Here is a 26799-nt window from a genome sequence, read left to right as displayed (position 1 = left end):
GGAGTCGTCAGAGAACTTCTGCAGGTGGCACACGCTTGAGTTGTGGTAGAAGTCTGAGGTATAGAGGGTGAATAAGAAGGGTGACAGCACAGTTCCTTGGGGGGCGCCGGTGTTGCTAACCAGTACATCAGACTGCAGTCTGTCAGTGAGGTAGTCCTTGATCCAGGCCACCAAGCCATGCTCCAGCTGCATCACAGCAGCTCATGTAAGGAGTTGCAACGTCGGACCATTACCAACACGAATGGAACAGGCCTACTTGTGTTCCGCCAAGTGGTCCTGGAGACGTCTCTTTGTCCATCAGACATAAAACAATTTGCAGTGTGGACATTCCAACCTGATGGTACTCTTGCAGTTAATTCAATTATTAACTTGGTATTCGCTGCAAGTCCCAAGAAAGACTTTGTGATATACTTCTGCAGTAATTCAGATTATTTTATTGTCATGAGTCACGTCATTCAGTAACTTACAGCAAAAAGAAAAAAAGAAAAAAAAGGGTACAATTCACTTTGTTGTGGTTCCTCAACCACCGTTCAGTAGAAAGCTATCTGGCTGCACGTTAGCCTAGCACAGCACAATGAATGGAAGCGGACATGACCGGTCAGCCTTCGGGAGAGGTGTTAGTTGGACAATGCCTAGGCTAACCGGTCATGTCCGCTTCCATTCATTGTGCCAAGCTAGGCTAACATGCAGCCAGATTTCTACTGAACGCACAGAGAGGAAACTGGTATCCATCTTCTTGTCTCCCTCTGGAGAAGACGTTAAGCTAATTTCCCAAAATGTTGGCATGTTCCTTTAAAGCTAATGACTGGCGGTTCTGTAGAAATGTCATGTAAAGTTTCATCACGTTGAATGATACTCACTTTATCAGATTACTCCTGATAAGAGTACATCATCACCAAATACAGCACAGAGAACATAAAATGCATTATAAGAACTATTATTAGAAATTAAACTTGACGTGACATTTTTACAGAACCGCCAGACATTAGCTTTAAGAGGAGCCACATTTAGGCCTTTGGCCCTCAACAGGTTTGGGCACCGTTGCTTTAAGGTATCCTATTGACCATATTCACACAGCAGCCATTTTTCTGTTGTACCATGCTCAGGTTGGGATTCCTTTTAGTTTTTCCTCCACAAGTGTGAACATGGTGGAAAGGAATCCCAACCTGAGCATGACATAAGAGCAAGATGGCCACTGTGTGAATATAGTCAATTTCCAGGAAACATTTGAATGAAGTTGTACATGATTTGATTGATTTGTTATCCTTACTTTTGTCTTGCCTTGTTGTTATGATTTTATATATATATATATTTTTCTTTGTGCTTATTTCTGTATACACTCAACGTGACTGTAAATGAGGGAAACCTCAGTTGCCTTTTGAGTTTAAATAAAGGTTTTGACCATGCGTCTCAGTTTGTTGCCTGTTGCTTTGTGAAGCGCCACCTTAGTTGTTAACATTATTGTGACCACTGACTGGAGTTCATAGTTTATCCACTTTTCATTTTTACCACTGCTTGCATTTTGGTCAATAATTAAACCAGCACAGATTAGAGAAAGAGGCATATAGCCGATAGTTAAGGAGTCGAAAACTAACTTTGAAATCTTTATTAGGATTAAGTGAAATGTATAGAAATGTCAGTCATCAATCATCCGCAAAAGGGTCTAGGAAATACTATAACACTGTGCAAATCTCATCAATATGATCAGATAAAAAAGAAGAAAAAGAGAAATAAGTAAAAAAAAAACTGTTTGCTAGAAATAAATCTCAAACTGATGAGGATTAATTGCATTAATTCAATCATTTCCAGTTGTGTAGCGTGAATCACTTCTTTCCGTTATGACAGCTGCTCCACAGGTCGCATTTGAACATCTCCAATCTGCACAAAGAAAGTTCAATTAATAAATGGTTAACATTAATATTCAAGTAAAACAGCAACAAACATAGTCTGGCCCACATGTTACTAACGGCAGCAGAACTCGAGAACTACTAGAAATGTCTGACCAATGAGTGTCCGACTCCCACCTAAACTGCATGGACTACAACACATAACGAATGACATATCACGCCAGTTAGGGTACCTTATGTAATACTGCACCTGTGTATACTGTATACTTAACTTTACTTACTCATAGTATATATTTAGATTCTAGTGTTTATTGTAACCATATTGTAATGTATAATACAACTGATAGACCATCATCTGCACCTTTGATCACACTGCCTACTTGCTCTGATGCGTATATTCAGAGTTAATTATATTGTTTACGCTACCTATTTTAAGCTTACTGTACTATAATTGTATTGCCTGTATTTATGTCTTCTACTATTACCTGTACCACCCCCCCCCTCCCACATGCTGCTATGATGCCTGCATTTCCCCAAGGGGATCAATAAAGGAATATCTTATCTTATCTTGTGTTAACTCATTACAGAAGGCAAGACGGCTGCTTACATGCACATGTGGCGGGGCACTCAACACATATACGACAGCGCTTGCGATGTCTTCTGCTTGCAAACACTGAAAAAGAAGACAGGGGATGGGTTTTTCCTTTTTCGGGTTGGTGTCTAGAATTTACTAGATTCCCGTGTAGACCACAGCAGAAGCATTACATAGGTTACCTTTATTGTAGTATATGCATGGGCAGCTTTCTCCGGGTTCTGACTGTACATCCGAGGGAAAAATTCTGTTTCCACCATACCCGGAGATACACACTGCAACAGGAGTGGAACAAAATACAACCACACTTACAATGTGCACACTTCATTGTCATTGTCTTCAGTGTACTTGTGTTAACAGGTAGCCTAACACTGCCACGACAGTGCCATTTTATAAATCCATTTAAGAAGTGATTCAATGGCACGGTGGTGTAGTGGTTAACACTGTCGCCTCACAGCAAGAAGGTCATGGGTTCGATTCCCTCTTGGGGACCAGGTTGCCGGGTACCCAGGTGGGGTATCTCCCGGGCCTTTCTGTGTGGAGTTTGCATGTTCTTTCTTCTCCCCCCCCCCACCCCCCGCAAGGGTTTCCACTCCAGAAAAAGAGATAAAAATGCAGAACAGATCACCAGTGCTGCCACGTCCCTGACAAAGACGGGACGCGTCTATTCTTTTACCAACGAACTTGCATTTTTCCGCGATCTGATTGGCCACTGACGTTTCTGGTCATGTGACATCTGCGTCAATCGTGTGACGCCTGTTTCTATTACTGGTTAAGCTTAGGCACTCTTTCGAAGTTGGTTAAGGTTAGAGTTTGTCTTAGAGCAGGGCGATAGAACACCAGCCCTGATTCCAAACTCTAACCTTAACCAACTTAAGCTTAACCAGTGATAGAACTAGGCGTTAGGTAGTTTGCAGGCTGTTAGAGGCGGAAATAGGCGCAGAAACAGGCGTCACGCGATTGGCGCAGATGTCACATGACCAGAAACGTCAGTGGCCAATCAGATCGCGGAAAAATGCAAGTTCGTTAGTAAAAGAATAGACGCAGACGGGACAGGAGCACTTGGATTGGTGCCCGGGGTGTGGCGCACGCCACAGCCCATGCCGCAGCCCATGTCTGCTCCCGGATGCCCTTGGGGGGAAGGACGACGGGATGGGTCAAGCGCAGAGAGGCATTTCAGTGCGACCCAATGCATGTGTTCCTGTGTGTCGCCCATGTTGCATGTGTGTGTTCCTGTGTGTCGCCCATGTTGCACGTGTGTATTGCTGCATGACTAATAACGACTTCTTCATTCTCTTATGCTTCGATTGGACAATATTTTGAGTGGGGACGGTAAGTCTTTATTATTATTTTTATAAACAAGGACAGGGAATTAATAACAATTCTTACCGTGACTCTAATATGGGTCTTAGCCTCGCGTAACTCTCGTCTCAGGCCCTCCGCCAGGGCTGTCACGGCGTATTTGGTCGCACTGTAGAAATGCACATCGGCACTGGTAACTACGCGATGTCCGCTCATGCTACAACAGAGAGAGAGAGAGAGATTATGACAGACAGACAAACAGGGACAGCTGTATTATTGTCAAATAACAGTCTACCATCTATCCTTGACACCTAGGATAATAAGCATAAAGATAATTATAAGAATAAAAATATTGGTAATATATAGAATGGTATGTTGGTGCTCCCGCTGCAATAACAAACAAACACATGCCACATGCTTGAGAAACGACATGGTTATAATTATATGGTTCTAGTTACTCTTTACACTTACTGTGTGGCAACGGTGTAACAGTGACTTTATAGTGACACCCACATATATTTTCAGCTCTAACAGAATTATGAATTGTGCCATGAATTTAAATATTTTAAAATAAATTTGACATGAAAATAAACATCAGATTTCAGCTCAATTATCAGAGCATCTTGTCACCCCAATTTTTATTTGGAAGCTAGATTCTATGCAAACAAGGATGCGAGCGAGGAAGTCAACAGTGTGTAATCTTGCTCCCAGAACGTTAGTCTTAGTACTTTATCCAAAAACCCAGTTTTGGTTGAGCCCCGATCACCGGTGGTCTATTATTAAGACATGACTGTGAGTAAGTTTGAGATTAGTGAGATTTGAAATCGACATGCATTCTTTGGAAGCAGAGGTGGAGTGCGGGTAAAGTTGACAATTATTCAGCGGTCCTCAAAGCCGGAAGGGGAACCCAGAATAAGATAACTCTCAGTTAGGTAATAGTTGTGGCATTGTACCTGTTAATGTTTATGATGTGTCCATCATCGACCTTTCTATCTTTCATTGACTGGTATGCTTCCCGTGTGCATATGGACAATGCGATGACATTCACCTGCAAGATGCAATGCACTTATCCAAAGACATCCAGCTTAGAAACAACACTGTGCAATAGATTACCTTCAGGGAAATGCATTATAGTATTAATCATACTAATACACTTTATTTTATAGCACCTTTCATACAAGAATTGCAGCTCAAAGTGGTTCACAACAGAACAAAATGAGCACATAAAGTGCAGACATATAAAATCAGTTTTTCACATTAGGATCCAACATCCCTTGTTGGCCACCTTGTCTAATATGGTTTGATTCTATTGCAGTTTAAAAATAGACAATAAAAAGATTGAATAGAATAGACCTGAGTAAAATAGTGCAATAAAAATAGTTCTGAATGACTGTTTAACAGTTTAAAACCGCCTTTACCTTCCCCGTTTTGATTATCCACACAGTTTAAAACCTGACAGTCTTCCTTCCCGTTCGATACCCACTTTGCTCCTTCGAACCTCGAGAATAACCTCTCAGGGGAAACCTCGCTCTCAGGGCAAACCTCCCTCTCAGCCTAATGGGCAAGTGACGACTCCTTGTAGACTGACCCATCACAGAGACTTCCATCCAGTGTCGCAGTTCCCCATTGCAAGTATTGCAAGCGACACTTAAAAATGTCCTTGTTATTTTTTTTTTTTAAAGTCCACACTTACATCCATCATGTTCCGCCAGCCGCTGGTGTTGCCGCTCAGCAGTGGTTCTGGGTGAGCCAGGCCAGCGTTGTTGATGCAGACGTCCACACCCTGGTGCTGGGCCTTGATGGCAGAGAACATGGACAGGATCTCCTCTTCGTTGGAGAGGTCACATTTAAAGGGAACCAGGGTGCCACTGTGCCCGGCACTTTGACACTCTGCTGCCAGTTTCTGAAATCAAGTTAAATTTGTCACAATGAGGTACATAGTGAAATGCTTTGGTTCTGTGTGACCCTCCTGAGATTGTGCTTCACAAAACAGCAAAAGACCAAACAATATACGTACAACATATATAATTTATACAAAACTAAAATGCACAAAATGCTCAAATTAGGTAGGAGAGGTATTCACAAAATGTATTCAGAATAAAGTAAGTTTTAAGGCACGACGTGGATGCAGCCAAGTGCCTTAAAACGTACATCTACAAGTTGATTCTTTCTGTTTATGCCATGGTCATTTGCCAACAATATAAAATAAAAGCATTTGTACATTTTTGGTGAAAGTTTTGCACTTGCCATTGTGCGTTTTCCTTCCTGGTTGTTAGTTTATCAAGCTGTGCTTCGCCGTAGTTGAAAACAAGTAGGCGTTGACAGCTGTGCTCTTTAATGTTGCTATGGTTGCAGGTTGGGTAGCAGGTGAATTTCGATTGATAAACTTGAGCCAAACTATGTGTACATTAAACGGTTTTAATGCACACCTGCCGGCCATTCAGAAAGGAGTATTCACCCAGACCATGTTTTTTTCCTTTTTCCTTCCATCAAGAGGTTAATTGACATGATGTATCTGTCTTCTTGATCCTCCAATCACAACTGTTGCTTTCCTCGGACAAACTAATGGAATGAAGAAGAGGGGAATGAAGATAAATATCGACAAGATGAAGGTAATGATAACAGAGAGTGAAGGAGAGAGGATTCAGTCAGGAAGATACCCATGTGGAGTTTGTGGAAGAGGAGTGGGAGTAAACTCTGTGCCGTGTATAGAATGTGACAAAATGGTGTCACCAAAGATGTTCAGGCTTGGAAAATCTGAGGGGAGTGAGGGATTTTAGATGCCCCACGTGTGAGAGGGAAGAGGAGGAGGTGGTTGGAGATGGTGGTCTAGTGGTGGGAGGGGAGGTGCTGGAGGAGGTGAAGCAGTTTTGCTATCTGGGAGATGTGATGGACTGTGAGGCGGGAGTGGAAAGGGCGGTGAGGGCGAGAGTGGCGGCGGCATGGAGGACGTGGCGGGAAATTAGTAGGCTACTGTTGAATCGAAAACATAGATGTAAAGATCAGAGGAAGGATATATGAAGCATGTGTGAGATCAGTTATCCTGTATGGTTCAGAAACATGGGCAAAGACAAAAAGTGTGATGGTGGTGTTAAGAAGCTGTGATCGGAAGATGTTGAGGTATGTCGCAGCTGGCAGGGGTCAGATGGCAGGATGGGAGGACCAGTGCCGAAATGGATGAGATCTGTGGTGTCAGGGAAATTGCTTTCAAGGTGAGATATGGACGATGGTCTCAGGTGGTTCTGACATGTGAGAAGATCGGAGGAGGATGTTGAGAGGGGTGGAGGAGATGATTGTGGATGGGCGGAGGCCGAGAGGGAGACCGAAGCAGACGTGGAGGGGATGTGTGGAGAATGATGAGGGATCTGGAGATAAATGTAGACGTGGCACAAAACCGTGCCTAGTGGCGTGGAATGATTGCCCGTCCAATCTCACTGTAGTGGCAAAATAGGGACGTAAAACGATGATGATGAAACTAAGCAACAGTTGTGATTGGAGGATCAAGAAGCGGGGCAGGGATCGAGATAGGTCAATTACATCTTGCCAGGCTGTCCTTGTAAGTAAGAATTTGTTCTTAAGTGACCTGTCTGGTTAAATAAAAAAGACGTTGTTTAATACTGTTGGTGACCCATGTTATTTAAAGGGGAACTATCTTATAAATGGCATTTTCCTGTGGTTTGCATTGTTTTCTAGCAATGTGGGGTTGTACCAACACTGACTAGATGTGAAATCTCGAGCTACTCCCGTTTCTTCAATTCAGCTCAGACAAGAACCTCCCCCACTGAACCAAGCCATTCAGAATTGACTCGGTATCCTACGTAGCAAGACGCTGATCTGCATATCTCAGCTCCCTCTGTGGTTGTAGCCACCGCCCACAATCAACAATTCGCTCAACAACAGAGCGAGTGGAAATAATGCGAAAGCGGTTTCCCCGTCACTGACACTTCCTCAAACGGGTTGACGTGGCGCGGGTGCTGGTGGAGAGGGAGCGGGAGAGAGAGCGGGCGGGTGGAGAGAGAGCGGGCGGGTGGGGAGAGACGGACGGATAGAGAGAGGCTCTCATACGGAGCATTTACACACACTCCCGACTGCGTGTGTGTGGGGAAACACATGCGCGCTCTCGGAGCATCTCTCCTCTCTCTCTCTCTCTGTCTGTCTCTCCCTCTCTCTCCTTCTCTGCTCTCTCTCTGTCGGCACTCGCGTCACGTCAACCTGTTGCAAAATATCATAGCGCACACGCACACTCCCACACACAACTTGAAGCCCTCGCTATGGAATATCGATCTCTTCCTCCTCGTAGTAGGGGTCACTATCCGGATCGTAAATGTATGGTTGAGACATATCGTTTGTGTATTAGTTTCACTTGACGTTAGTTTGGCCATATAGTATGGCGGAGCTATTTGCTATCGTGCAGGTGGGTGTCTGTCACTCAAATCACATTGAGAGTATGGGCGGAGCCCAGCCAAAAACAGCTTGGTTTTTGTAAAGGGAGAAAATGCTGCTCTAGAGGACTTGATTAGAAATACAAAGCAACGCATTTTTTGGGAAAAAAACGTACAGATGTGTTCCATAGACTCACAGGAATTGTGTAAAATTGCCCAAATAGTGAAAGAAATAGTAAGATAGTTCCCCTTTAATGGCGGTTACCGTGATGGTTTGAATTGCTTCACTATACAATACCGTGGCAGAGCTACATGGTGATGGGGTAAAGCCAGGTCACCAAAATCAACAGGCTCCTCCCTCTAGAAGTCATAGATATTCACAGCAAATTCTGAGACTGTATGACAAACAGGTCAGGAGACACGTAAATGTTTAATTTGGCGCTAAGAGATATATTTCTTCCTCTTGGGGTCATGAATGTAGAGGTTATTTGTGACTGTACAACTAACTCATCAGGGGATGCGCTTGTTTCAAAATTCCAAAAAGGCACATAAGTCTTTCATATGCCTGAATATGTTGCATTTAACCCTTTCACTACCACACTACCGAAGGTTACCTTTCACTATCACACTACAGACGGTTAACCTGGTAGTGAAAGGGTTAACCTTCGGGAAGTGTGGTAGTCATAGGCGGCGGGTTACTAAGGCTAGGCGAGGCTATGCCTTACCCAAATCGTTATGCTGGGAATCTTGAAATGTATATAATATATGCGCAGGCTGCTGGCTATTGTGTGTGTCTTGTGCTGCAGCCGGCTGGCCGAGGTGTCAACGACGAAGGTGTCAATCGGTGGCAGCGTTTTAACATTCCAGATACAGGCAGTAACCAATCACACATAGGCTCAGGTTAAATAATGTATAATAATGATCCCGCAGGCCGAGTAAAGCAAACATCTGCGTTCCGAATTTCAGCCCGCCGCGGCCGATCGCTTTGTAGCGAACACCAGCGCACTATTTTGAGTCAAATTTCAAAAAGCAAAATGGATATACGGTATTTTTCCAAGGCATAAACAAAGTAATTTAGAAGCTGCACCGGGCTGGCCCTGGGCATAACTACCGATCACCTGAGGCTGTATGTTGTTTTATCTTGGCAAACAAGGGCTTGCTCTAAGAGGACATGATGAGAGTCCGAGTTCATCAAATCGTGGAAACTTTTTAGAGCTACTGTATGTACATTGTTTTCAAAGCATGATGAGATCTATTCTAAATTACGAAAAACTTTCCCTTCATTGCAACTTGTGATTCAAGTTGTGAACGGTCTTTCTCACCAAGACGAAACGTCGCATTTATCTGCATTAAGGTAAGACAATGGTTAATATATTATTGGATGCCTTCATTTGAACACTTAATTTGCACTATATGAAATGAGTGGGGCTCGCTGTAGTAGCCTAGTAGTGTGTGTGTGTATATGAAATCAGAACCTGGACAGCATCATTTGCGTGCAACCAAAAAAAAAGGAAACATTTTGCCATTCTAATAATAGCCTTCCCTAATGTCAAGCTCAGTAGTGAAAGTGTTAACAGTCTGTAGTGTGGTAGTGAAAGGGTTAACACAGTATGTAGTGTGGTAGTGAAATGGTTAACAGGCTGTAGTGTGGCAGTGAAAGGGTTAATGAACTCTAAGGCACCGGCACATCGATCCGTCGTGTCCGTCTGTCTACGTCCGTTTTTAATTCATCGTCAATGAGAACTATCCATTTGTTGGACACAGGGTTGCGACACTGTGTGTCCGTCTCCGCCAGATTTGTATCCATTTGAACGGACGGAAAGGTTTGGAGAGGGTGTACTCAACTGTGAACTTTTGGAACTGATGCATACGTTACCATCGTGCAAAGCTGTCGTTTCTGCAAAAGCACGATTACGCTAGGTTCTAATTTTTAAACGGTATTGTAATAATACCTTCCGTCAATCTGTTCATTGACAGATCAATGTAGCCACAGCCTAATGGGCAAGTGAAGACAGTGCACATGTGTTCCTGACTCCTTGTAGACTGTTTAACTCCACAAATGCACCTATCACAGAGACTTCCATCCAGTGTCGCCTTGCAGCAAGAAGGCCCAGGGTTCGATTTCCTCTTGGGAACCAGGTTGCCAGGTGGGGTATCTCCCAGGCCTTTCTGTGTGGAGTTTGCATGTTCGCCCCGTGCTCACAAGGGTTTCCCCTCCAGAAAAGAGATAAACCCAATGGAAAACATGGAGAACAGATCGCTAATGCTGTCACGTCCCTGACGAAGACGGACAGGAGCACTTGGATTGGTCCCCATGCCGCAGCCCATATCTGCTCCCGGGTGGCCTTGAGGGGAAGGACGACGGGATGGGTCAAGCACAGAGAGGCATTTCATCTGCGACCCAATGCATGCGTGTGTTGCTGCATGACAAATAAAGACTTCTTCTTAAGGTGTGTGTAAGAGATTTTTGCTAACCTGCTCATTTGAAAATGTAAAGTTTGGCCTGTTGGTGGCGCCAGAGGAAAGATCATGGAGCCACCAAAATCAGTAAGTTTCCTCTTGGGGCTATGAACGCACAGAGCAAATTTCATGGCAATCCAGCCATTACTTTTAGTTCTCTCGTACATTTACAGGCTCACTTAGACTGATTACATAACTTGTATAAAAAAATAAGAAAATATATACATATATAATATATGGCCAAAAATCTTCCTTTTATTTCACTCCAGATGTTTTGGCTTCCCAAGATTGTAAAAGCCTTATAGGAAACATACATCACCCCTAAAGATACATAATTTCAAAAATCTAAATCATCCAATGAAAATAATTAAAAAAATTATGCAATAGGCATAGGCTAAGCACTGTAAGCAGCTAAATAAAAGAGGCTATTGGGTGATCAATCTTTCACAATAGCAATGGCAGGCAGTTCCATTGCTTGGAGGAGTTATAGGTTATTGTTGTATCATATGATTGAGTTACTTATTCCTTCTGCACTTTGGCACAGTCCAGTAACACTTGAAGTAGGCTTATATCTGCTTAGAAGATTACACCTGCTACCTGCTAGTTCTCAACGCTGTGTAACCTCAAATATGAGAAAACGGAACTTGTAGCATTACTCTTCCAAATGGAAAAAGCCCTCAGCTCGGAACTAGGCAAAATCTGCATATGGCTCGCCGACAACAAACTATCATTACACATGGGCAAAACAGAGTCCATACTCTTCGGTTCAAATAACAAACTCAGCAAGACCGACGGCTTCTCGGTTACAGTGGGTGACAATATTGTCACAAGGAAAGATGAAATTACCTACCTAGGTTCCATCCTAGAGGCTAATCTTTCCTGTGACAAAATGGCATCCAATGTAATAAAAAAAGTCAACCAACGAACTCGATTCTTGTACCGGATCTCCTCTCTGGTAAACAAGAATACCCTGAAGACTCTGGCAGGAGCACTTATTCAAGGGTACTACGACTATGCTTGCACCTCAAGATGGTACCAAAGCACCTCAAAGGCACTAAAAAACAAATTACAAACATCTCAAAACAAGCTAGTCAGACTACTGCTTGACCTGACTCCTAGAACCCACCTCACCCCGGCCCACTTTGACAACCTAGGATGGCTTAGAGTAGAGTAGACGACAGAGTACAGCAACTTGCAATGGGCCTGGTCTACAAGATACACTACGCGACCAAGGTACCCATGTACATGTCAAAATACTTCCCAAAGGTCAGTGAATACCACGATCACAACACCAGAGGGAGCTCCACAAATCATGTTAAACCCAGAATCGGCTCAAACAAGGGACTAAACACGTTTCGCAATTATGCCACATCAATGTGGAACGCCCTACCCAAAGCTGTAAAGGAATGATTGTGAATCACTACCCACTTTCAAAAACACTCTCAAAGAACACCTACGGGAGACTGCAATTCGAAACTGGCCCCTACAAATGTCTTAACCCAGTTGTACAGTAAATTACCAAGTATGGCTTTGTCAGTATTCCAATGTACAGTGTACAGTGTCCCCCCCCCCCTTCCAATGTACAGCCCCCACCCACCAACCCCACCCCACCCACCCACCCAACCTCCTCCAATGTACAGTTTCTACGTCAAATGTATAACACTCTTTTTCTGGACACTTTTTGTATCACAAACAGTACTGTATTTGCAAATCTGATATGTCATAAATGTATAGATGTAGCAGTACTGTCTATCTGTATGTCATGTATGTCATATATATGTTATGATGAATTGAAAATGGGGGACCCTGATGTAAACAAGACGAAAGTCTTTCTCTGGTCTGCATCCCCTTAACAATTGTATGTATTGAGCTGTACTGTACTGTACCCATTCTGCAATCTGTTAATAAACTTTTCAATCAATCAATCAATGGGATTAAGCATGTTTTCTTGCATCTCTAAACAATATCTTACTTTGTATGTATTGTTACTATCTGAAGTGAATTACATGAAAAGTGAATAATGTTACGCCCCCCCCCCCCCCCCAGGTGGACCAGGGTATCAGTACTGTATAGTTGTATATCTTGTTGTATGTCATAAATGTCTTGATTAATTGAAAATGGAGGACCCTTATGTAAACAAGACGAAAGTATTTTTCTGGTCTGCAATCTGCATCCTCTTAGCTAGTTGTTTGTATTTATTGAGCGTTCTGCAATTGATTGATTGATTGATTGACATTTTTATTAACAGATTGTAGAATGGGTACAATGCAGTACAGCTCAATACACACAATTTTTGCAGACCAGAGAAAGACTTTCGTCTTGTTTACATCAGGGTCCCCCATTTTCAATTCATCATATTTTGGCTTAGCATATAATGTTAAACTTATGTAGCCAAAATGAGGCGCAGAAAACGCACAACGTTTGATTGATTGAAAACTTTATTAACAGATTGCAGAATGGGTACAATACAGTACAGCTCAATACACACAATTGTTAAGGGGATGCAGACCAGAGAAAGACTTTCGTCTTGTTTACATCAGGGTCCCCCATTTTCAATTCATCAGGACATATATGACATACATGACATACAGATAGTCAGTACTGCTACATCTATACATTTATGACATACCAGATTTGCAAATACAGTACCGTTTGTGATACAGAAGGAGTCAGGAAAAGGGAGTATATACATTTGATGTAGAAACTGTACATTGGAGGTTGGGTGGGGGGGGTTGGGTACACTGGGATATTGACAACCATACTGGGTAATCTACATTGGAGGTGGTTGGGGGGGGGGGGCACACTGTATAAACAAGCAAAACTGTACATTGAGGGGGGGGGGGGGGGGGGGGGGGAGACACTGTACAAACAAACAAAATTGTACATTGGACTATTGACAAAACCATACTAGGTAAATTACTGTACATTGGAGGGGGTTGGGTTAGGATATTTACAGGGGTGTAAAGTACTTGAGTAATTGTACTTCGTAAGTACTGTTTTGGGGGATTTGTACTTTACTCAAGTATTATTAGGTTTGTATACTTTGTACTTTTACTCCATTACATTTCAGAGAAAAAAAACATACTTTTTACTCCTTACATTTAAAATGCAGACCTACAAAGTACAAAGTACAAATCTCACAGGTCCAACTATTTTAATTAGTATATTTGAATTGTTTATCAAATCCCCATCAATGGAAAATGAACCTGCCCATAACCATGCTGATTGGTCCTTGTGCAACACTAGAAAGTGGGGATCTTTGATTAAACACCTAGCTGCTATCAGAAGAATAGACAGTCAGATCGGCATTATGCTGTGGTTAATATTGTGATATTATTCAGGGTACTCCAGTATTCTGTCTTTAATATTGTGATGTTATTCAGGGTACTCCAGTATGCTGTGGTTAATATTGTGATATTATTCAGGGTACTCCAGTATGCTGTGGTTAATATTGTGATATTATTCAGGATACACCATTATTCTGTTTTTAATATTGTCATATTATTCAGGATACTACAGTATTCGGTCTTTAATATTGTGATATTATTCATGCTGTGATGTGAATGCCGTCCATGTTAGTTTACCTTCAATGGAGTAGTGCATTAAATTATTTTAATGCAAAAAAGTGTCCTCTGTTCTTTCATTTCAGCATTGTCTATCGCAGAACACATTCCATTGTGGGCAGAGTGTATACTTGGTTTCATTCCAGCCTTGCCTAAACACCAGCTGATGATTTCACTAATTGGCTCACCTCTTCAAGTAACTCACCTGGTGCAATGTATAGTTAAAATGAAAACTTGGCCCACGATGGAATGAGTTTGAGACCCCTGGTCTATCCCTTTAAAAAGAAATGTACTTTTACTTTTTAGTACTTAAGTACATTTAAAAGTAGGACTTTTTTACTTTTACTCAAGTGTGTTTTTAGCCAGATACTTTGACTTTTACTTGAGTCCGATTTTGAGACAGTACCCATACTTTCACTTAAGTATAATTTCTGGGTACTTTTTACACCCCTGGATATTTACAGGGGCCAGTGTTGAATTGCAGTCTCCCGTCCCTTGAGGTTTTGAAAGTGGGTAGTAGTGATCCACATTCCTTTACAGCTTTGGGTAGGGCGTTCCACATTGATGTGGCATAATTGCGACATCAACGTAATACGTTCATCAAAAACATTCAACAGCCTACATTATGTCAGAAATCCATGGAATTGAATAGAATCACGCACCTCTATTTTCTCCACGCTCCGCGCGCAGCCCACGACTGTCATGCCGTGTTGAACGAGTGTCTTGGCAACAGCCGCCCCGATCCCGACCGAAGCTCCGGTCACTAGAGCCACTCTACCCTTCCAGCGATCCATGATGTCAGCTAAAGTCGAGCGAGGTGGGAATCTTTGACGATGTTTCTTCTCTGAGAGACTAAGGTTTAAAGTTATCGATTAGTCTACTACTAACTACACTTAACATGTGACACCTGGATCGTTTGGACTTCCGGTCCGAAGTTTTCAAACTAAAAGCTGAATGAATGAATGAAAACTTTATTTAACAGATTGCAGAATGGGTACAAATACAGTACGGCTCAATACACACAAGTGTTAAGCCCTGTTGGACTAACTCGTTTATACCTATTGTTAGCCCCTTTCGTGACTGTGGTTTGAAAGGCTTGCAAACCACAGTCACGAAAGGGGCTAACCTATTGTATACATTGAAAGTATTTCTCATGCACCTTAGATCTATCCAGCCACGCCCACTTCCGGCTACACATATAACCCCGTGGCGTGGCTGTGCTCCCCCTTCTCGTTCTTTCATTATTTTTTTTATTATCAAATTTTTCTTTATTTTCCTTTTTCCACATGAAACAAAATACAACACAATACAGTAACAATAATAATAAACAAGACATCACAGGACAGTAACAGCAATAATAATAATAATAATAATAATAATAATAATAATAATAATAATAATAATAATAATAATAATAATAATAATAATAATAATAATAATAATAATAATAATAATAATAATAATAACAATAATAATAATAATAATAATAATAATAATAATAATAATAATAATAATAATAATAATATAATAATAATAATAATAATAATAATAATAATAATAATAATAATAATAATAATAATAATAATAATAATAATAATAATAATAATAATAATAATGACAAGACAATTACATTAAATCAAATTAATGCAAATAAAATAGTTATAATATAAATTAAATATATAAAGGAAAAGAAAGAAAAAAATATATATACTATAAAGTGAAACATCCTGAGCCTCCATCCTCCCCCATCTCGACAGCCACAGCCCCCACCCCATGAGGACCCTGTCGTTCTTTCATTCTAAAGTGTTTTGCTCAGAAGCATCCTGCAGTTTGAGAGTTAGAGATAGTTATTAGTGTGAATTTAGTTTAGAGATGACAACGCCACCAGCGCTTCCATCGCTTGGCCTCCACCGCTCATCGCGGGGGTTCCCTGGACCGGCTGTCATGGCAGTCAGGTGAGCCCTCGCGGCGTGCAGTGGGGAGTTTGAGCCGCCCGGAGGCCGTGGCGGGCCCCTCTCGTGTGAGGAGGACCCCCGGCCCTGGTGTCCCCGCGGAGTTCAGCCTGGGAGGCTGCGTCTTCATGGGGCCACCATCCGATTCCTCGCCCGGCGTGTCGGGCCTAGCAACCCCGACCCCGCGAGATTGTAACCCTGGACTGGATGCCACATGGGTTCAGTGGTATGGACATCTGGAGCCACATCTTGCAGAGTTGCTTCTTTGAGCTGAAAGCATGGGCAATCCATAACCCCGTTCTCCTGTTGACAGAGACAGGTTACTTTATTTTGAGAGGTGCTCATGATCTGATGGATCTTCATTGTCCCTTTGACAGCAGTCAAAGGGGGTAACTGATAATAGAACAAGGTCATGGCTTATCAGGTTATCCATGAAAGCAAGTCTAATCATTCTGCCTTGATTGTATTTCAGGTAAGTATATAGGTTACTTAATATATTGTATTCATAATTGTAATGATTCATTGCAACATTTTAGGTAAGTACTGTATCAGTATACACTTCAATCCCTTTAAGGTTTGTACAGAATACTTCATTACTTATCAATACATTTCTGTTGTGTGTGGAAAGACTGTACACGCACACAGTTTCAATGTCAGAACAACAACTTTACTCAAGTCTCATGACACAGATAACACTACTTCTTATCAGCGCACGCTCTGCCCGTAACGTCAGCAGCATCCCATAATAGTCACACACACTCTTAAAGGCACCTTACCCACTATCACAACATACAGCAAACCCTGTGTACAGAACATAACCATTTCCACTTACCGGCAGCATTTCCTCCACACTCAAGTCAAGTCAAGTCAAGAGTTTTATTTGTCACTTGAAGAAATTTGAAATTTGAAGAAATCCCCCTTTTGCTTGTACTGTGTCACTGGCCCGTCGCTGAAGAAGTGCAGCCGTTGCACTATAGGGGGAACTTCTCCTTTACCATATCCAGCACCGGGTACAGGTGGGCCCAGATGGCCAATGGGTCGTGCCTCCGAGAAAGGGAGATGGAACAAAAGCTCAGAGGTGACTGGGAGGATGTGTACAGAACACCAGTGTGGAGGGTGGCTTGCTGATGGAATCCCCCAAAGTTGACTGAACCTCATTTGTGTACTTGGCTTGCAGCCATAATTCTCACTTAAGTCAACATGAATAAGGCATTCATTGTCTGCAAGTTTCTCCCTTGCGGACAACCGGAAGATGAATATATAAATATAATATTAATATAATAATAAAATAAAAAAAATAATAACTTCCTTTGTATAGCACTTTTCATACAGAAATTGCAGTTCAAAGTGCTTCACAGCAGTAAAAAAGATATGTTGCCGAAATCTTGCCATTCGATCTTGGAACTGGTCTACTGCTTTATCCTCTGTCAACATCATCTCTTTTTTGACTGTCACAAGAGACATTTCTTCATCTTCATTGACCTCAGTAGAACACTGAGTGAGACCAATAGGATTTGTTGTCACAGGCCTAACCAAAGGAACAGCAGTGAATTGGCACTCCACAAACACCATAGGCACAATCCTTCACATTGGGATCGCAGATGATGGTATCTGCCATCTTCTCTACATCTTTAGTGGACAGAAGCTTGATTGATTGATTGATTGAAAACTTTATTAACAGATTGCAGAATGGGTACAATACAGTACGGTTCAATACAAACAACTGCTAAGAGGATGCAGACCAGAACAATACTTTCGTCTTGTTTACATCAGGGTCCTCCATTTTCAATTCATCAAGTGTTATGGTTTGTAACCGACCCCAATCGCACAACACAAGACAGGTATGATGGTTTGCCAAGAAACAGATATTTATTGAACAACAGGGAAATACAGGGAAAAGGGCACTGTCCCTTTAAGGGAGAATCACAAATACAGGAATATAATATGAGGGGAAGGAAAGGTGCCTTTAAGAGGCGGGCAGGAAAAGGGAACACTAAGGGAAAGTAAGGGAACGCCTAAGGGAAGGTTAAGGGAACGCCTTGGGACAGAGGAACTAGAGACTAGGTAAACCAGGGACAAGGAGAACTAGGGAGAGAGGACTAGGGACTAGGAGAGCTAGGGAACAGGAGAAACGGGGACTAGGGGAACTAGGGACAAGGAACTAGGTGGAACTAGAAGGGGAGAACTTGGGACCAGGAACTAGGTGGAACTAGAAAGGGGAGAACTAGGGAACAGGAACTAGGTGGAACTAGAAAGGGAGAACTTGGGACCAGGAACTAGGTGGAACTAGAAAGGGGAGAACGAGGGAACAGGAACTAGGTGGAACTAGAAAGGGAGAACTTGGGACCAGGAACTAGGTGGAACTAGAAGGGGACTGAGGCCCGCGGAGGCGGGCTGGGGAACAGGGAGGAACTGGGAGGACTGGTGGAAATCGTCTGGGCCGCTCTGCAGGACAGAGGAGATAGTTAATGCACAAAAGGGAAAAAACAGAGCAGGTGCAGAACAGTCCAAATAACAAAGTGAACAAAGTAATAATATCTTCGTGTGACAAACACACAGGGGGAGATGTAAAGTCCAAAAATACTATTCTAAGTGAGAACCAAAAACAGAGGCAATACGCTGGGAAACAGCAGCGGGACGAGGGCAAGGGGCATTACGCTGAGTGAGTGACATCACAATCAAAACTCACCCAGGCGTATGCGTAAAGGTACAGGAACAGCAGCGGGAACGGGGGCAAGGGCACTACGCTGAGTGAGTGACATCACAATCAAAACTCACCCAGGCGTATGCGTAAAGGTACAGGGACAGCAACGGGAACGGGGGCAAGGGCACTACGCTGAGTGAGTGACATCACAATCAAAACTCACCCAGGCGTATGCGTAAAGGTACAGGGACAGCAACGGGGCGAGGGCAACGCCACCGGGTGGCTGGCTGTCCGAGCCGAGGAACAGAGTGCGCGCCACACCTTGGTGTGCGCGTCGGAACAGTGGCGATGGCGAGGATGTCGTCCACCGGGTAGCCGCTGTCGGAGCCGAGGTACAGAGTGCGCGCCACACCTTGGTGTGCGCGTCGGAACAGTGGCGATGGCGAGGATGTCGTCCACCGGGTAGCCGCTGTCGGAGCCGAGGAACAGAGTGCGCGCCACACCTTGGTGTGCGCGTCGGAACAGTGGCGATGGCGAGGATGTCGTCCACCGGGTTGCCGCTGTCGGAGCCGAGGAACAGAGTGCGCGCCACACCTTGGTGTGCGCGTCGGAACAGGGAGACGCCTCGGGGTGCGTCTGCGAGGAGGAGTGTGCCGAGCTCGAAGGTCTGGAAGATGCGCGTCTGTGCGCTGGTACGGAGGAGCGTGCCAAGCTCGAAGGTCTGGAAGATGCGCGTCAGTGCGCTGGTACGGAGGAGCTTGCCAAGCTCGAAGGTCTGGAAGATGCGCGTCAGTGCGCTGGTACGGAGGAGCGTGCCAAGCTCGAAGGTCTGGAAGATGCGCGTCAGTGCGCTGATACGGAGGAGCGTGCCAAGCTCGAAGGTTCTTGGAAGATGCGCGTTGCGCGCTGGTCTGGAGAGCGTGCCAAGCTCGAGCGTCCTTGGAAGATGCGCGTTGCGCGCTGGTCTGGAGAGCGTGCCAAGCTCGAGGGTTCTTGGAAGATGCGCGTTGCGCGCTGGTCTGGAGAGCGTGCCAAGCTCGAGCGTCCTTGGAAGATGCGCGTTGCGCGCTGGTCTGGAGAGCGTGCCAAGCTCGAGCGTCCTTGGAAGATGCGCGTTGCGCGCTGGTCTGGAGAGCGTCTGCGCTGGTCTGGATGTGCGTCAGGACGAACAGCTGCGCGGGGGTCTGTAGTGGAACGCTGGGGTGCCTCCCGTGGAAGTACAGGGAGCGCAGACCAGTCTCCCCCACAGGCAACGGCGACAGCTGGCGAAGGCTGGAGCAAACATCTCGACGCCGGAGAATGGAACAGAATAGGCAGACAGAGGATCTCCCGAAAGAGTCTAGATGTTTAGAGAATATGACTCGGCAAGTATACAACACGACCCCACGCCAAAACGAGGGGAAGCGCCCTGGTATTTAAAGCCCACAGGGGGACTAATTAGCCTGCCACCACAGGTGCGAGAGATAATAGAATATCAAACAGGTGTGGCCACTAAGGGTAAGGAACAAGAGGGTGGGGGCTAGAGAGAGTGAGTAGGGAATTCCTAACAGTAGGCTTAAAGAAGACAGAGAATAGGGAATTCCTAACAGTAGGCTTAAAGAAGACAGAGAAAAGGTAGTGAGCAGCGGGCAAAACCTCACAGTATCCCCCCCTCCAACGGGAGCCACCCGGCGACCCAAAACAAATACAGACAGAGTGGCAGGGGGCAAAACAAGACAAAAACAAAAGGTACTGGCCAAGCCAGCAGGGGAAGCCACCACAAGAGTGGGGCTAGCAAAAGAAACAGGGTCGCCGAGGGGTAACTAGGGTAGCAGAGGGGCAAACTGGGGGAACTGGTCTAGAGGAACTGGGTCTAGAGAACTAGTCTAGAGGACTGGGCTAGAGAACCGGGCTAGAGAACTGGTCTAGAGAACTGGTTTAGAGAACTGGTCTAGAGAACTGGTCTAGAGGAACTGGGTCTAGAGGAACTGAGGGGCAAGCAGGGTAGCTAAGGGGTAACCATGGTAGCACCGGGAAAGGGCTAGCAGAGGGAAGGTTAGCTGCCAGGGCACTGATAGCTACAGGGCCTATGCTAGCTGTACTGCTACATCAACATAGAGGCTGCGCTAGCTGCCGGAGCTAGGCTGGCAGACAGGGCTGGACCAGCATGAGAGCACAAGCTAGCTGGAAGGACAGTCCTAGCTGTGTGAGAAAAACTGACCTTGCTAGCTGAAAGGGCAGTCCTAGCAGTGGGATAAACTACACAAAAAAGTGGAGGCCATGCAGAGGGACCGGGTTAGCTGCTTGGGCCTGGCTAGCTACAGGGCCTATGCCAGCTGCAAGGCTGCATTAACATAGAGGCTGTGCTAACAGCCGGGGCCAAGCTAGCAGACCGGGGCCATGCAGAGGGAAACTGGGTTAGCCGCCAGGGCATGGCTAGCTACAGGGGGGTCAAACAGGGCAAAACGGGAAGCAAACAGGGGAGCTAACCGGGGAGACTAACAAGCTAAACAGGGGAGTAACAGGCTAACAAGGGAGCTAAACAGGACTAACAGGGAAGCTAAACTGGGCAAACAGGGAGGCTAACAGGGCTAACAGGGGAGCTAGAGGGGAGACTAACAAGCTAACAGGGGAGCTAGAGGGAACAAGAAAAAAAAAGGCAAACTCAACATACACCGTCTGTGCTGGCTGGGGTCGTCGATTTGGTGGGGTCGTACTGTTATGGTTTGTAACCGACCCCAATCGCACAACACAAGACAGGTATGATGGTTTGCCAAGAAACAGATATTTATTGAACAACAGGGAAATACAGGGAAAAGGGCACTGTCCCTTTAAGGGAGAATCACAAATACAGGAATATAATATGAGGGGAAGGAAAGGTGCCTTTAAGAGGCGGGCAGGAAAAGGGAACACTAAGGGAAAGTAAGGGAACGCCTAAGGGAAGGTTAAGGGAACGCCTTGGGACAGAGGAACTAGAGACTAGGTAAACCAGGGACAAGGAGAACTAGGGAGAGAGGACTAGGGACTAGGAGAGCTAGGGAACAGGAGAAACGGGGACTAGGGGAACTAGGGACAAGGAACTAGGTGGAACTAGAAGGGGAGAACTTGGGACCAGGAACTAGGTGGAACTAGAAAGGGGAGAACTAGGGAACAGGAACTAGGTGGAACTAGAAAGGGAGAACTTGGGACCAGGAACTAGGTGGAACTAGAAAGGGGAGAACGAGGGAACAGGAACTAGGTGGAACTAGAAAGGGAGAACTTGGGACCAGGAACTAGGTGGAACTAGAAGGGGACTGAGGCCCGCGGAGGCGGGCTGGGGAACAGGGAGGAACTGGGAGGACTGGTGGAAATCGTCTGGGCCGCTCTGCAGGACAGAGGAGATAGTTAATGCACAAAAGGGAAAAAACAGAGCAGGTGCAGAACAGTCCAAATAACAAAGTGAACAAAGTAATAATATCTTCGTGTGACAAACACACAGGGGGAGATGTAAAGTCCAAAAATACTATTCTAAGTGAGAACCAAAAACAGAGGCAATACGCTGGGAAACAGCAGCGGGACGAGGGCAAGGGGCATTACGCTGAGTGAGTGACATCACAATCAAAACTCACCCAGGCGTATGCGTAAAGGTACAGGAACAGCAGCGGGAACGGGGGCAAGGGCACTACGCTGAGTGAGTGACATCACAATCAAAACTCACCCAGGCGTATGCGTAAAGGTACAGGGACAGCAACGGGAACGGGGGCAAGGGCACTACGCTGAGTGAGTGACATCACAATCAAAACTCACCCAGGCGTATGCGTAAAGGTACAGGGACAGCAACGGGGCGAGGGCAACGCCACCGGGTGGCTGGCTGTCCGAGCCGAGGAACAGAGTGCGCGCCACACCTTGGTGTGCGCGTCGGAACAGTGGCGATGGCGAGGATGTCGTCCACCGGGTAGCCGCTGTCGGAGCCGAGGTACAGAGTGCGCGCCACACCTTGGTGTGCGCGTCGGAACAGTGGCGATGGCGAGGATGTCGTCCACCGGGTAGCCGCTGTCGGAGCCGAGGAACAGAGTGCGCGCCACACCTTGGTGTGCGCGTCGGAACAGTGGCGATGGCGAGGATGTCGTCCACCGGGTTGCCGCTGTCGGAGCCGAGGAACAGAGTGCGCGCCACACCTTGGTGTGCGCGTCGGAACAGGGAGACGCCTCGGGGTGCGTCTGCGAGGAGGAGTGTGCCGAGCTCGAAGGTCTGGAAGATGCGCGTCTGTGCGCTGGTACGGAGGAGCGTGCCAAGCTCGAAGGTCTGGAAGATGCGCGTCAGTGCGCTGGTACGGAGGAGCGTGCCAAGCTCGAAGGTCTGGAAGATGCGCGTCAGTGCGCTGGTACGGAGGAGCGTGCCAAGCTCGAAGGTCTGGAAGATGCGCGTCAGTGCGCTGATACGGAGGAGCGTGCCAAGCTCGAAGGTTCTTGGAAGATGCGCGTTGCGCGCTGGTCTGGAGAGCGTGCCAAGCTCGAGCGTCCTTGGAAGATGCGCGTTGCGCGCTGGTCTGGAGAGCGTGCCAAGCTCGAGGGTTCTTGGAAGATGCGCGTTGCGCGCTGGTCTGGAGAGCGTGCCAAGCTCGAGCGTCCTTGGAAGATGCGCGTTGCGCGCTGGTCTGGAGAGCGTGCCAAGCTCGAGCGTCCTTGGAAGATGCGCGTTGCGCGCTGGTCTGGAGAGCGTCTGCGCTGGTCTGGATGTGCGTCAGGACGAACAGCTGCGCGGGGGTCTGTAGTGGAACGCTGGGGTGCCTCCCGTGGAAGTACAGGGAGCGCAGACCAGTCTCCCCCACAGGCAACGGCGACAGCTGGCGAAGGCTGGAGCAAACATCTCGACGCCGGAGAATGGAACAGAATAGGCAGACAGAGGATCTCCCGAAAGAGTCTAGATGTTTAGAGAATATGACTCGGCAAGTATACAACACGACCCCACGCCAAAACGAGGGGAAGCGCCCTGGTATTTAAAGCCCACAGGGGGACTAATTAGCCTGCCACCACAGGTGCGAGAGATAATAGAATATCAAACAGGTGTGGCCACTAAGGGTAAGGAACAAGAGGGTGGGGGCTAGAGAGAGTGAGTAGGGAATTCCTAACAGTAGGCTTAAAGAAGACAGAGAATAGGGAATTCCTAACAGTAGGCTTAAAGAAGACAGAGAAAAGGTAGTGAGCAGCGGGCAAAACCTCACATCAAGACATTTATGACATACAAATATACAGTACTGTAACTGAGGGGTACAATTCCCTGACTGTATTAATCAAGTATTAGTATCATTAAACTACTACCGTCTTATGTACATTACTGGCCAATACCGTACACAGGTATATGATGCGAACTTCTCCACAATAACACGGTTTCCACACAAATACTTGTTTAGAATATTTATTACAGATAAGAATACAAATATACGTTACTTTGTTGCGCTTATAAGGCAAAGAATGTGCGTAGGCAAGTCAATACTGAATATTAGGAATTCTCTATTGTACTCTGGGAAGGGGTGTACTACCGGTTGTAAGCCAGCAGGGGGAGGCAATGCTCTATGCAAGTCAATGGTTCCAAAGGGAGCTTCAATAGGCACCTGGAGACGGTATATTGCTCCCTGAGTCAGCGGGGAAAGGCAGTGGTAATCCCAGGGTGCGCGCCACGCCGATGAAGCCGTGGAGTCTCTGCTCCGACAGAGACGGGCTCGAGTGATGTCCTCACGGGCCGGTGTAGATCCCACAGCAGTGGGTGTAGACGGTTCTCTGCTCCAGCCGCTTGGTGAAGAATGAAGAATAATAATCCTGCCAGGTGGCTCTGCAATCACCGGTGTAGGTATCCTCCGTGGTGCGCGGTGGTTCACAATTGAACTTGACGTTACTATCCTTATTAGCACGCGGCAATAAGTGCTCTATGTAGACGCACAATTACTCACTTCACGTGGTCTTTGACTCGTAATGAAGGCTTTTACTAGCAAGGAGCGAACGATACGTTAAACAAACGTAGTAGGATAAACACGACTCTATTTGAGGCAATACGAGCCCTGCTGTACCGCACGTTGCGTAGTGGGTAAGGCTTTACTTGGTAACTGAACCAGACTGAACTGAAGGCGAACTGAAAAGGAAGTTCTGTATTCGCTGGTCATATTTATACGTACGGTGGACAAATAGTGCCGCTCTGCTTTCGGTAGCCGTATTCATGGGCAGAAGCGGGCATGTTAAGACAAGTCATGTCGGTAGCTTTCAAGTCAGCTCTAGGGGGTAAGTCACTGGCGCCTAGGGGATCGCTTCCAATAGGAGAACGAATATTATGGTCTGTCCTGTACCAGGTAAAGGGATATTCCGTGTATATGTACAAAGAATATACAAGGGATATCAAATGATATACAAATATTATACATGGGATCTCAGGCAATAAATATATATATTCGGTTTAATCTGACCCTTTGTAACAAGTACTGTGTAAGAAGAAAAAAAAGATCATAAAAAATATATATACATCCGAAGGTGTTGCGACAGGGTAAGGTGGAGGTAGAACCCAAGGCAGCAGGACGAGAGTGAGCAGGGATATGAGGCAGGAGACGACGGTCACGATTTAAAGAGCTTTTACTTAGCAACGTGACGTACATTCAAGCACAAACAATAGGCACAACCGCGCTGGCTCTAAATACAAAACAAAACCTAACCAGAAAATGGACTGAACACACAAAATAAAAGAGCAATAAAACAGAAAACTAATATACACTTACTTTAGACAGAACACAACTACAGGGCAAGGACGACGTTTGACAAAGACAACACAGGAACAGGTAACAAGGAGGAATGACGCCATACCCATCCCAACAAACCACAAGCAATAAATACTGACACTAATTAACACTAATTAATAATGCACGACAGCTGGGGGAAGAAGGAAATAAGAACTAATACCATAATCAAACACATCAAACACAACAGGAACAAGGACTAGGCTATACAACCCACAGAATCAGAGATACAAACACAGAGAACAACCTAAACAGATAACAATTGTAACATCAACAATAAATGCAACGACAGCATACAGTTCAGGAGATTTATCACCACAGCGTGCATCATCTGTAGGTGATCACTAGATGGCGCTATGATACCACTGTTCACATCATTCATACTGTCTGTTCCTTGTCTGGGACAGTGAGACGCATTATTCACACTGTGGTGTTGACTCTCCCAGACTTGGGCTGGTCTGGGAGTGTAACACGAAGGGGTATTTTCAGGTAGCTCACTACTGAAAAGGCTAGTAGCTAGACATGAACTGCAGGTTCTCGTGTGTCTTGCACTGACATGTTTCTCTGTCAGATTCAGTTGGTGCTACAACCTAAAATGGCCAAAATGTAATTATTATAATGCAATTCTTATAGACCTTTTCAACTTGACAATATAAACCTTCTAAATGGCCCCATTTGTGTTTCCTGTTGCAATGTTTGATAATACAGTATCTGACGAGAAGTAAATATAGGACAAAGCTGTTCCCCTAGCAATGGCATTTGAATGAAAAGGTATATAGACAACACTTCAATGTTATTGAATTACTGTGTAATGTATATTTACACAAGAGGGTGATCAATTGATACATGATCACGGTGTGATGCGGCAGGACAGAGGTATAAAGCCAAATAATGCTTTATAACCAATTTATTAAAAGAAAATTATAATAACGTGTTACATTGTATATGTGATGCCCACTAGAAGTGGTATCATGTCAGAAACAAGGTAGAACAGTCATTTATATGTAATGGGAGACATTAACATAATCTGGTCAATAGGTGGCGGTATAGGACTGGTGTTTAGTGGCTTCGCCTTCCAGGGAACCGTACGGTGTGCTTAGGGACGCACGAGGCGATCTCAGCCTCACAACCGGGAGGACCCAGAGTCAGTAACATCGTGTCTGCACCTTCCTTTGTCAAATGATTAACTACAACCTGTTTCATAGGTGGGTAATATACTACAAAACACACATAAAGGTTAACAAGGATACATGCAATGTCGAGGGTTCAAATTAAGTAACTATTGTCGATGTTTGAGTCAAGTTTAAGAAGTTTAAGA

General features: G+C 45.2%; 2 protein-coding genes across 2 annotated transcripts in view; one reads left to right on the top strand and one right to left on the bottom strand.

The window, feature by feature from the left end:
- Positions 1–1643: 1643 nt before the first annotated feature.
- LOC311231087 (dehydrogenase/reductase SDR family member 11-like) lies at positions 1644–15048 on the bottom strand. Its single transcript, XM_084317571.1, has 7 exons — positions 14809–15048; positions 5435–5644; positions 4695–4789; positions 3829–3958; positions 2622–2714; positions 2455–2520; positions 1644–1878 (listed from the first exon to the last, which is right to left on the bottom strand). The coding sequence occupies exons 1-7, from the start codon at positions 14938–14940 to the stop codon at positions 1837–1839; spliced, it is 768 nt and encodes a 255-aa protein (XP_084173697.1). The 5' UTR covers positions 14941–15048; the 3' UTR covers positions 1644–1836.
- Positions 15049–16226: 1178 nt separating this feature from the next.
- Positions 16227–26799, top strand: part of ca4b (carbonic anhydrase IV b) — a gene marked incomplete at both ends in the record, with an annotated part of 28539 nt that continues 17966 nt past the window's right edge. The window contains one exon of the mRNA XM_084310753.1: positions 16227–16290. Within this exon, the coding sequence (XP_084166879.1) occupies positions 16227–16290 (64 nt within the window). The remainder of the gene's footprint in view (positions 16291–26799) is intronic.

Source organism: Notolepis coatsorum (assembly GCF_963971535.1).
Source record: "Notolepis coatsorum genome assembly, chromosome: 1".
In the NCBI taxonomy this organism is placed as follows: Eukaryota; Metazoa; Chordata; class Actinopteri; order Aulopiformes; family Paralepididae; genus Notolepis; species Notolepis coatsorum.
This window is presented reverse-complemented; position numbering and strand designations above follow the sequence as displayed.